This window comes from Danio rerio, chromosome 1, assembly GCF_052040795.2.
Source record: "Danio rerio strain M-AB ecotype USA chromosome 1, GRCz13ab, whole genome shotgun sequence".
NCBI classification, from domain to species: Eukaryota; Metazoa; Chordata; class Actinopteri; order Cypriniformes; family Danionidae; genus Danio; species Danio rerio.
Genome location: NC_141021.1, coordinates 57,927,501 through 57,940,000, shown reverse-complemented (window position 1 = coordinate 57,940,000; position 12,500 = coordinate 57,927,501). Strand labels below are relative to the sequence as shown.

The 12,500-nt window shown below is 36.8% G+C and overlaps 1 protein-coding gene and 1 long non-coding RNA gene across 5 annotated transcripts in view; one reads left to right on the top strand and one right to left on the bottom strand.

Annotated features, from left to right (window-relative positions):
* The window catches only part of cc2d1a (coiled-coil and C2 domain containing 1A), a 28,784-nt gene that overhangs the window by 12,877 nt on the left and 3,407 nt on the right, over positions 1-12,500 (top strand). Inside the window, exons 18-30 of one of the 4 annotated variants that reach the window (XM_087237858.1) lie at positions 69-142; positions 712-770; positions 2,603-2,654; positions 2,793-2,892; positions 3,784-3,874; positions 3,961-4,152; positions 5,838-5,893; positions 5,985-6,057; positions 6,134-6,254; positions 8,209-8,285; positions 10,830-10,877; positions 10,968-11,395; positions 11,924-12,500. The exon at positions 11,924-12,500 is cut by the window's right edge and continues 213 nt beyond it. In XM_087237858.1, the coding sequence (XP_087093984.1) occupies positions 69-142; positions 712-770; positions 2,603-2,654; positions 2,793-2,892; positions 3,784-3,874; positions 3,961-4,152; positions 5,838-5,893; positions 5,985-6,057; positions 6,134-6,254; positions 8,209-8,285; positions 10,830-10,877; positions 10,968-11,006 (982 nt within the window). In that variant the 3' untranslated portion in view covers positions 11,007-11,395; positions 11,924-12,500. Of the gene's footprint in view, positions 1-68; positions 143-711; positions 771-2,602; positions 2,655-2,792; positions 2,893-3,783; positions 3,875-3,960; positions 4,153-5,837; positions 5,894-5,984; positions 6,058-6,133; positions 6,255-8,208; positions 8,286-10,829; positions 10,878-10,967 lie in introns of all 4 variants that reach the window. The other 3 variants (XM_087237857.1, XM_087237856.1, XM_087237859.1) reach the window with 3 other exon arrangements.
* Positions 8,031-12,500, bottom strand: part of LOC147847032 (uncharacterized) — a 4,540-nt gene continuing 70 nt past the window's right edge. The window contains exons 1-3 of the long non-coding RNA XR_015477275.1: positions 10,297-12,500; positions 9,278-10,196; positions 8,031-9,193 (exon numbers count right to left, since the gene is read on the bottom strand). The exon at positions 10,297-12,500 is cut by the window's right edge and continues 70 nt beyond it. This is a non-coding gene — a long non-coding RNA (uncharacterized LOC147847032). The remainder of the gene's footprint in view (positions 9,194-9,277; positions 10,197-10,296) is intronic.

The window sequence follows — 12,500 nt, the reverse complement described above, 5'->3', positions numbered from 1 at the left end:
CACACACACACACACACACACCCTTCAGAATGAATGTCATGCTCTTTCGTCTCCATCTCTGTGTTCAGGATCTTTCCTAACCTCACAGCCAATGAAATGATGCTGTACATCGTGAAGGGTATCAACCTGCCGCCCCCTCCAGGTCAGTGTGTTTGTGTGTGTGTTTTAAATAACTGATTACTAAAAAATGTATTATTATGACACATCTCTTATATCTAATTTGTGGCATGTTTTGATCTTCGCATTAAGCATTCTCTTATTAATATATAGTAAAGAGCTGCTGTCAGTACTGTTCGATATATAAAGTTCAAAAGATGAATATGGCCACTGTGTAAATGTAAATGTGTAACAGTACTGTTACGATCGTATTGCCACATTAGATCGTTATGATAACATAATATATGCCTTCAGTGATTTCCTGAAGAAAAAATTACCAAAAATAACACGACTGGAATCACTACAGCAGTCGCGATCGTCTGATCTCATATACAGCCAGAGATGTGATGGCGTGTGCAGGTTCTGTAGTGCTGGCCCAATTCTTAGGGGTAAATTTTGAAGCCCTTCCCCTTAATTCTCGGTTGCAAGGGCCAAGGGGTAGGGGTACAAAAATAGAATTGGGATTGGGCCTAAATCTGCGTAACCTACATTAAATAAACATTAAAATATGATGTAATTCAATAATATTATTATTTATCTCTCTGTTTTCTCCAGGAGGTTCAGCCAATGATTTGGATGCAAGTGTGCGCTTTGAGTTTCCCTTTCCCAGTGCGGTACACAACACTTTTATACTTGTACACGCACACACACAAACACACACAGAGACACACATTTGCTTTTGGTAATGGGCTCTATGCACAGCTAGAGTTTAATAGCCAATGATAAACTTCCAGTAAGAGCCTGACGTTTGTTTGTTTGTAAACTTTATTGTCTAAAATTAGAACTTTTCTGTGAACTCATAGAGCCCTTCAGCAAGTTCTGACACACAAAAATTATAAAATAAGCAAACATGCAAAAGAATTACATACAGGAAAAAACATAAGCACACTATCAATCAGTGTTCAACAGTCTAATTGACACTGGGATAAAAGGGTTCTTAAGTCTGTTCCGCTTCCAGCGGAATGTTCTGTATCTTCTATCAGGAGGTAAAAGATCATAAGATGGAAAGATTACATGAGATGCATTGTTCAGAATTCTTTTGGCATTCTTTTTGACTTAAGCATTCATTTAGATGTTCAAGTGTAAATCGAGATAAAACACCGTGTAACTACTAGCACCGTCAGTAGCAGCAGCCGAGCACAGAAACTCCATTGAAAATACTTGGGTAAAATAACCGGTCATATTTTAAGTGAGGTTTGTTTATAAACTAATTGAGTGCTTATGATTTATCACAGCCGGTTTTGTATTAGCTAATCATTATCTTCCAATCATATGAGCCTTAAGCTACTATAAATAACCAGAGTTTTCAGTCCACTTTATCTTCGTTTGGAAGAAACCCCCCTTACTCCACAAATTCTCCTCCTTAACCATTGATCTGGCGGCACAGTGGCCCAACTGTTAGCACTGTTAGCTCCACAGCAAGAACACTGCCGGCCTTGGTCCCGCCAGGCGTTTCTGTGAGGAGTTTGTATATTCTCCCCGTGTCCACGTGGGTTTTCCCCGGGTTATCCGGTTTCCTCCCACCACCCAAAGATATACATCATGCATAACAATCGAGCACTCGTCTAGCCCCTTTCTCACGTGTTCCCTTAGCTACAGCAGCTGGGGAGTTCTGAGATCCACCGAGCTCAAGCTCCCCTCTCGCTCTGCAAACGGGAAGAAGCCCCGGGCACGAGGGTCCCTTGAGCTCGGGGCTCTCTCCCGGGACAGCATGCCAAACAAGCTTTTGATAGATCATCAGCTAAGTGTGAACTCTTGAAAGACATGGCGGGAGTAAATGGAATTTAATGCAGTGCTTTTTGTCCGATCTGAGACCCACTTCATATCATATGTCTATCAGGCAGAGAAGATAGCTGATTTTTTTAAGAAATCAGATCTTAAATGTGACAATTATGTAATGGAAAGACAGTTCACCGGAAGCCCATGGGCTGCCTGGCTGAAAATTAAAAGTCTGGTTGCATATCGGCCATTTGTGGAGACATTCTATAGGTTTTTTATATTGTGTTTTAAACTGTGGAAACTGTATTTTCTACCCAAATGCTTACAGAAAACTGTGCATTTTTACTTTTTTAAAACTTCTTCTGTATGATTTTTAAACTTGATGAAAAATGGGGACATCAGCAGTGTCCTCATAATTCACCATCTCCTTGTACTTGTATAATATAATAATAATTGTATAATAACAAAACATCTCTCTCTCTCTCACACACACACACACACACACACACACCTGTGTTGATATTGGTGGTGTACAAGGATTGTCCATAGGCATAATGTATTTTATATTTTTAAGCATTTTGTATTATGAGGACACAAGACATGTCCACAAAAACCACCTTAATAGAGTACAACTAGGTCATTATACACATTTGTGTGCTTGTAAACCACCAAAACCAACACACACACACACGCTTGTGGAATAACAGTGTGTTTTTCTTTTTCTTAGGAAGAAGCTCAGAAAGACAAAACAAGCACTGTGAAAAACACCAACAGTCCAGGTACACACACACACACACACGCACACATGCATAAACGCACACCGACACACTATCACACTTACGCACAAATGCACAAATAGTCGACAGGCTGCTTTAGATCCTCATGTTGTGTGTATGCATGTGTCTGTGTGTGTTCAGAGTTTAAGGAGCAGTTCAAGCTGAACATCAAGCGAGATCACAGAGGCTTCAGGAGAGTGGTTCAGGCCAAAGGCATCAAGCTGGAGGTGGTGCACAAAGGGTGAGACTCGCATTCATCACTGAGAGCAAACGCACATGTCCATGTCTAAGGAAATCAATTAGGAAATAATTTGCATAAAGTAAATCAAGGGATATAAATATTTTGATTCTGTGACAGTTTATCATTTTACAAATTCCTCTCCCAAATTCTCATTACTGTAAAATATTTGCTATTTAATATTTATTTTATTATTATTATTATTATTATTATTTATTTGTTATTGTTATTATTATTATTATTATTATTATTACTATTATTATTGTTATTATTATAATTATTATTATTATTATTATTATTATTATTATTATTATTATTATTATTATTATTATTATTATTCCTATTATTATTATTATAATTTCGCTAATTCATGTGATTTTGTTTGGAATAATATAATTAAACTATCATTGTCACTAAATGTTTACATACATGTTTTCTTAATTTTCCCTGAAAATTGTGCAAAAATCTTTAAACTATAATTTCATTTGAAATATTTTAATATTTTTATTATCATTTATACATTTTTATTATAAGCAATTAGTTTTGTTTAGAAATGATTTGCATAAATAAATTAAATGTATTTCTATTTTCCTGAAAATGGTGCCATATAAAATCATTTTATATATTTTTTTATTATATATATTTTTTATTTTTTATTTTAATTTGTAATCAATTTAGTTATTTTGCTACAATTTAAATCCTTTTGTAATCATTAAATAATTTAATTTGTAAAATAAATTTTAATTACTTGTCTTAATTTGTTTGCTTTTTTTTCAAAAAAGAAATGATGACGGGGGAAAAATTAATGCAAATAATAAATAATTGTAGGTTTATAAGAATGCTTTATTTGTCTTATGTGGCATAGATTCAATAATCATTTGTGATGTTTCTCAGTGGCCTCTTCAAGAATGATAAAGTGGTAGGAAGTGCTCAGCTGAAGCTGGAAGCCCTGGAGAACCAGTGTGAGATCAGGGAGATTGTAGATGTGAGTGATTTTCATACACGTACACACACTTATGTATCTAACTCACATGAGTGGCAGTGTCCCATGAGTCTGTGCTGCGTCTGCAGGTTCTGGACGGGCGAAAGGCGACGGGAGGAAAGCTGGAGGTGCGGGTGAAGATCCGAGAGCCACTGGCGGGATCTCAGCTGCAGTCTGTGACAGAGAAGTGGCTGGTGCTCGACCCTCTCACACCCTCACCAGAGAAACACAGAGAGCAGCAGAAGGACAGAGAGCCAGAGAAAGGCAGAGAAAAGGAACGGGTATGAGATGCTAATCACATGTACACCTAATGCTAAACTATTAGCCCATAATGTGAAACATGAACATTTTCCAAGAAATTTTTAGTAGATTTTTGATATTAAGATAATAGTTTTTCGTCTGCTGGAGAAAGTCTGGAGTGTTTAAGTATGGCTGGAATTAATTTTCTTTTTGGCTTAGTCTCTTTATTAATCTGGGGTCGCCACAGCGAAATGAACCGCCAACTTATCCAGCATGCGTTTTACACAGCGGATGTCCTTCCAGCTGCAACCCATCACTGGGGAAACACCCATACACACACATACACTATGGACAATGTTAGCTTACCCAATTCACCTGTACTGCATGTCTTTGGACTGTGGGGGAAACTGGAGAACCCGGAGGAAACCCACACGAATGCAGGGAGAACATGCAAACTCCACACAGAAGTGCCAACTGACCCAGCCGAGGCTCAAACCAGCGACCTTCTTGCTGTGAGACGTTCATGCTTCCCACTAAACACACTGAAGTCTGAAATTTGCGTATGTGTTTTTTTCGTATTTATATGCAAAAGTAAACAAACCTTGCACATTAAGTCAACTGCGCATTAGTTAATCCATCAAACATTTCGGAGTCAGTTCAAGCAGTGATGCTTTGTTCTCTTCTCTTCTCCAATGTAAAAAATGTAAGAGGAATAGGCTACATATTGTATCAATATCATATCAAATAGGCTACATATTGTATCAAAGTCATATCAATATCAAAGATATCTTAAAATGCAAAGTTTATTTTTAGGAAATCAGTGGAATTTTGACATATTGCTTGTGATGCTTCACACATTCACATACATAAACAAATTCTGAACAGTGACTGTACCTACAGACACTATAGTAGATGGTGGCCGAGTTGACGTGTCGAAGCAACGGAACCCAGTTTGAATTTTTTATGACGGGCGATAGTTTCGGAGGCAGTGTGTTAGTACGATTCACACAACGTGAGGTCGGATTTATTTTTTAATGTGCGAAAATTACCAACGAAAATTTTGGATTCAGTGTGCAATACCCTTAACAGCCTTAATAATTCTGAAATGGGCAACTGAAATAAGGCAGTAGCATTATAAGACGCATCATACAAACAAAAACAATACAATACAGAATAATAATAATAAAAACACAACACAGCATGCTTTAAAATGAATACATTTTTTAAAATGCATGCATTAAAAAATAAAAACTTGCTAAGATTTTAGGTTATAAAGCGTTATAGCTTCAGGAACAAAAGTAAACTGTGAACTGTTAGAATTGTTGACAATGACTTGCCTAGAGCACAACTCCCATGATTCCACACTCATTCATCATCAAAATACAATTTTGTTTGTTGTTAATACACGCCCTCTAGTGGCCAAAATTACATACTATGCCTTTAAAGGAATTTTTCACTTAGTAAAATGCATATATTACTTGAAAAAAAATCAATTCTCAAACATAACTCAGAATTATTACGAAACAATTACTGGATGTCATTCAGGAAAATGTCGTGCTGCATTTATTCCACACTGTATTATGAACTATCTGAAACATGTTTATGGTTTTTAATTCTCTTTTCTTCATCTAGGTTGCTTTGACACCATCCACATAGTAAATGTACTATAGAAAACAAATTGAATTGGATTGAATTTAAACCTCATAAGACATTTACTTTCCAACAGGCTCCATCTCCGAGATCCAAACCCAGAAACGATCACGACAGAAACCATAAAACAAGGTAAAACTAAAGCTAGCTTGTATGACACTCACTGTGTGCTTGTTTCTCTGTGAGTGTGCTTAATGTCTGTGTGTGTGTCTTTGTGTTTCAGCTCATCTCCTCCACAGTATAAACTGCACAGCTTCAGTCTGCTGCACCATGATAAAGAGAGGCTGGAGTGGAAGGTGTGTGTCAGGATTATTCATGGGTTACTGACTCTATCTGAGCAGATACAGAGTGTTTTATGTGTTATTTCTGCAGATCAATGAATATAAGAAGAACCGACGAGACCCTTCAGAGGTGATCAAGCAGCACATGGACGTCTGTCAGCGACTGCAGTGGCAGAAATCATACCTGGAGAAACACCCGGCTGCACTGACAGGTACGACACCACTAAGGATGCTTTACACCTGGTGCTGAATAAACTTGTTATTAGGGGTGCATTGAATGGTTAGTCACAAATGGCACTTTCATTTTTTAGTTCAAAAAGAAAACCAGGTAAAAAATTTGAGTCGTAGGCAGTGCGGCTTTCAGACAGGACACAGAAAGCGATGCACTATAAAATCCCATTCATTTTAATGGCTTGTGCTGCAGCAGAGCAGTTTGTTGCCATGTCAACAAAAGCAAAGTGCATTATTTATTAGTTTGCATCTACGCTTCATCAAAGTTCAAAATAGTTAGAAAAAACTGTGAAAATATGAGTTGTAGGCAGTGCGGCTTTCAGACCTTACACAGAAAGCAATGCGCTATAAAGTCCCATTCATTTCAATGGCTTGTGTTGCAGCAGATCGGTTTGCAAAGTGCATCATTTATTGATTTGCACTCATGCTTTGTCAAAGTCCAAAATAATTTTAACAACCAGGTGAAAATATGAGCGACAGTGCGACTTTTAGACCGGATGCAGAAAGCAATGCGCTGTAAAATCCCATTCATTTCAATGGCTTAGAGTGGTTTGTCGCTATGTTGACAAAAACAAAGCGCACCATTTATTAGTTTGCACACATGCTTTAGCAAGTTTCGAAATGACAAAAACAGGTGAAAATATGTGTCATAGGCAGTGCGGCTATCAGACCTTACACAGAAAGTGATGCACTATAAAATCCCATTCATTTCAATTGCTTCTGCTGCAGAAGAGTGGTTTGTTCCATGTCGATGCAACGAAGCTTCATGAAAGTTCAAAATAGTTAGAAAAACAGGTGAAAATATAAGTCATTGGCAGTGCAGCTTTCAGACTGGACACAGAAAGCGATGCGCTATAAAATCCCATTCATTTCAATGGCTTGTTCTGCAGCAGAGCAGTTTGTTGCCATGTCAACAAAAGCAAAGCACATTATTTATTAGTTTGCATCTACGCTTCATTAAAGTTCAAAATAGTTAGAAAAAACTGTGAAAATATGAGTCGGAGGCAGTGCGCTTTCAGACCAGACACAGAATGCGATGCGCTATAAAATCCCATTCATTTCAATGGCTTCTGCCACAGCAGATCGGTTTGTTGCCATGTCGAGAAAAGCAGAGCGCACCATTTATTAGTTTGCATCTACACTTTGTCAAAGTCCAAAATACTTAGAAAAACAGATGAAGATATGAGTTGTAGGCAGTGCGGCTTGCAGATAGGACACAGAAAGCAATGCGCTATGAAATCCTATTCAATTCAGTGGCTTGTACTGCATTAGAGTGTTTGTGAAAGCAGAGTGCACCATTTATAGTTTTCTCCTACGCTTCGTCAAAGTTCCAAATAGCTCAGTATTGTGCTCTTGTACATGTATACTTATCTATGCAGGAACTGCACATGCTCACTGGAAGACACAATAAGTTCTCTCCAAAAGCCCACCAACAGGACATTTCTATGTAGTGTTATACATGCTGCTTGCAATAGTGCTACATTGCTGTCACTGCAAAACATTTTTGACTGCCTCTGGAAGTCATTTAGAGGACAAACTATTAAACATTTCAAACCCTGTTTATTACTCTGTTAAATATTGTCTACTTGTGATTGAATAAAAAAACAGGCCTCAATATCAACTTCTGTGATTACACTAATAACAAAACTATAAGGCAATTCCAGTTATGATTTGAAAATGTATTTTGGAATGTCCTCAGAACATTAAGAACATTCCATTTTAGAATCTTGTCTAGTTGATTTTTAAATGTTCTCCGTGTGTTCTTAAAAGAACATTTAAAAAATGCGGGGTAATATAATATAGATCAGGGATTTCTACAGATCTGTGATTTAAGTTGTTTATAAAAAGTATCTAAATGAACTGTGCTACATATGAGAGACACTCTGGAACAAAACGGATAATAATAATCTCTCTTTCTCTCTCTTTGTGTCTCAGAATATGAAAATGTGCTGCGGAAGTTCGTTCACGGTCTCTCGGATTCAGTGAAAACATTTTCCAATCAAGGCAACAGGGTGAGAAAAGCACACACTCCTGCGTTCAGACGTCAGCTGCTGTGACGTCTGCCTCACATTGAGTCTATTTTTTGTTAAACTGTATTGTACATAGATCTAAACAATTGCCTATAAATTAGTCATATTAATATAAAAACTGAATCAGCCAACATTAAAAGAGGATCAACTTTTTTTTTTACAATTAATAAGACTAGAATGGGTGTTTTTGGATAGCTTTAGCACAATTTTGATGAAAGGTTTGGCCACTTCTGGTCTTGAGTACTGTATATGTGCACACATTTATATTAGTGAATAATTAGACTGAGTTCTGGGCTCAAAAATGTGAGTCCTTAATTACATGGCTGACCAGAATACTTGAATCTGATTGGTCAGTCACAACTTTCCAAGTTATGTTATTCCTGGATAACAACCACTGAAACTAATAACACAGGCTTGTCCAGGTACTTTCAATCATCTTGACTGTCAGTTCACATCCATATATATAGTTTTGGTCTGTTTGGCGCCATCTTTTGACTGAATAATATGAAGGTTAGTAAATGTTCCATTCAGATGTGTTCATTTCTGTCTGATTTTCTATGATTGCTGACATGTGTTGGAACCACTAAAATTAATTACAGCTACCTAGACCATACAGAACCTTTAAGGTACACTTTAAAATTAGAGTTTACAAAAAAAAAAAGGGCGCCTCTTTTTTTTGGAGAAGTTTATTATAAAAAAAAGACAACATGTACAATTATTTTAATAACTTTCAATAGTGTTTTATGAAAATTAAAAGGGTTTTCTTTAAAATTATACCAAACTTTTGCATTTACACCTCTGCATGTGGATTTGGGAAGCTTTTGAATTTCGGTAGGCAAAATCCAGAAGGAAACCCCAAAATAGCATTTGACTTCAATGGCCCATTTCCACTGAGTGATACGGTACGGTTCGGTATGCTTTTATGGCCACTTCAACTGTCAAAAGGTACTAAAAAGCAAACCGTACCGTACCACTTTTTAAGTACCCTTTGCAAAGGGTGCCTAGCATGACAAACCTAGAGCGGAGCTTGACGCGCAGCTCAACGCTATAGGTTTACAGAGAAACGTCACTAGTGCATACACAAGCAAAGAATGTAAACAAAGGAAGCGCTATTTTTGAAAAGCACAGCCAAGACATTACACCATAATAATATATACATATAATAACAAGCCATGGTCGACCCGAACTTAAACAAACCTTGTCGTTATCTTGATGAACAACCATAAAATCATTAGTTTTACGATGCCGTCTCAAAGTGCGAGCGGTTTCACTTTCTCCAGAGAGCTCGCATGTGCGTCTATATTTGAAATAAGGAACTTTTTGAGCTGATGATATAATGTGCGGGTGATTATTGAAGTACTTCTGACATCTGATCCTTTCAGAAACAGACAAACATAAGAGTGAATCACGAAAAAACAGAGCAAATGATTCTTTCAGCAACCTAAATCGTGAACAAACTGCTATGTTTAACTATTATCACCAACTTTTGGACAATTGTGAACTCGGAATGACGGAATTACTTTCTAACAAGAGGTTACATGTGCTGGTGAGGATACAGATGAGAGGTTTGCACTGACTGTCGGCTATATTTCATGTTTTTTTAAAGCTAAATAAGGACTAAATATAAGCTGTGTGTAGTTCTTCTGTAATTGGTAACATATCGGAGACTGTAAGGGGCTGTATGTGTTCATATATGTTCAATTATATTTATTTTATATAATCACAGACGTTACTGTAGGCTATTTCACATCATCATTGATCTGCAGTTATCATCAAATCATGTTCATAGAAAGGTTAGTAATGAACATTTATACACAAGTATTTATGTGTGTAAAGAAGAATCTGTTTTGTGAGAAGTGCTTTTCATATGATATGTGAACGACCACTGGTATCCTTTTGGCAGTGAAAAAGCAAGCCTGATAAAAGGTGACCTGTACCGACCTGTACCATACTGTACCACTCAGTGGAAACGGGCCATAAGAGGTTTATAAACATTAATAATCGTGCCTCAGAACATTGTTTGCCTTGTAATAGCCTTGTAATAAGTGGTATAAAGTAAATCCAGCCACTTAGTTTTGCATATCAGGCTTATCAGCAACTGTTGTTTAAGACTGAAGGGTTTTATTCTGCAAAAACAACCGCTTGAAAGTACTTTATCCTGCTTATTACATGACTAAATTGCCACATAATTAGGCACAAAACATTGTTCAGAGTCTTAATAGTTTATTAATTCTTTAATGTAACTCAAAGCTGACAGAAACAAGAACAGCTGAACGACAGCATACACTAACCTGCATATAGTTTTATACAAGCCTGTTGTTTATCGATAGCAACCTCCTAAATGTACTTAATGCCTTATTTAATGCACGGCCAGCCATTGATTATCCCTTACTTCAGTCTCCCCTGCAGCTCATACAGATGTTTTACAGTGTGTTTAAACTCAGCAGCAGCTGGACGACACATTTCTGCAGCTCTGAATTCTTCATTATTTAACCAAAGCTCAAAAACTGCTGTTGTTGTTCTCAGGAAGCAGCAAAAGACGCCCTCGGCCGACTGAAGATGGTGGAGAACGAGGTGCATATTAAAGTGTTGAGTGTGTGTGTGTGTGTGTGTGTGTCACCCACGTTCTCAGTCAACTCACTGTGGTGTTTCTCATCCTCACAGCTGGAGTCCGTCAGGAAGAAGCGCGCCGTCAGAGACTGAAGACTCCGCTCACATCATGAAGAATGGAGATGAATCCTGACAGATGTATAACGGAGCTCCAGAGAGGAACGACAAAACACTACACACACACACACACACACATGCAATTATGCACTTTTTCATTACTGCACTTCATTGTGTTGCAGTTCAAAGCATCAAAACACTCCTGAGCGACGTCTGAATGTTGACTGGTGTAAAACTGAAGTTGGGGGTCTGTCACTGTAGGGGGAATCTCACCTGTGCAGGAATTAAAGGAAAGAAAGAAGACATTAAATCTCACTTAAAGGATAGTTCACCCATAAATGAACATTTCCTTAATGTTTGTTGACATTCTTGTGTTCTATTTTCTGTTCAACACACAAAAAAAGATACTTGAATGTGAAAAATCGGTAACCATTGACTTCAATTGTTTTACCTGCAATGGAAGTCAATGGTTACCGGTTTCTAACATTCTTCAAATTATCTTCTTTTGTGTTAAATAGAAAGGAAACAACCTGAATGTGTTCTGTTGAACACAAAATAAGATACTTTGAGGAATGTTAGAAATCGGTAACCATCGACTTCCATTGTTTTACCTGCAATGGAAGTCAATGGTTACCAGTTGCTAACATTCTTCTGTCACACTTTATTTTGATGGTCCGTTTGTTGAATTTAAGTTACATTGCAACTAATTCCCATTAGATTAGACTGTTAGGTTGGGGTTTGGGTTAGTGTTAGTGTAAATTGACATGTACTTAAAAAGTTTATTCTAGTCAGTTAAATGTCTGTAGATGGAGCAGACTACTAATACTCAAATGGACCATCAAAATAAAGTGTTACCCATTCTTCAAAAGATCTTCTGTTGTGTTCAACAGAAAGTAAACAGCCTGAATGTCTGTTTACTTGAACACAAAAGACGATAATTTGATAAATGTTAGAAACTGGTAACCATTGACTTCCATTGTTTTTTTCTGCAGTGGAAGACAGTGGTTACCGGTTTCTAACATTCTTCAAAATATCTTCTTTTGTTTTTAACAGAAAATAAACAACCTGATTGTCTGTTCTGTTGAACACAAAAAAGATACTTTGAAGAATGTTGGAACCCGGTAGCCTATGACTTCAATTACAGAAAAAACAATGTAAGTCAATGGTTACCGGTTTCTTACATTCTTTTTTGTGTTTAACATAAAATAAACAGCCTAAATGCCAACTAATTATATTTTTTTGTCTTTCAACATTCTTCAGTATATCTTTTTTGTGTTCAACAGAAACTCCATTAGGTTTGTAAAAAAAAAAAAAAGTGAAAGAGGATGAGTAAATGATGACAGGGTTTTCAGTTTTGGGTGAACTACCACTTTAAGATTTTAAGGTGAACACTACATACATTTAAACTGTAATTAATACATCATTTACACTGTAAATTAAGCATAGGACATGGCCATATTTGCTGTAAGAGGTTTATTTTTCACTAAAATTCTAAAAAACAAATTAAAAATATTTCTAAAACAGAAAAAA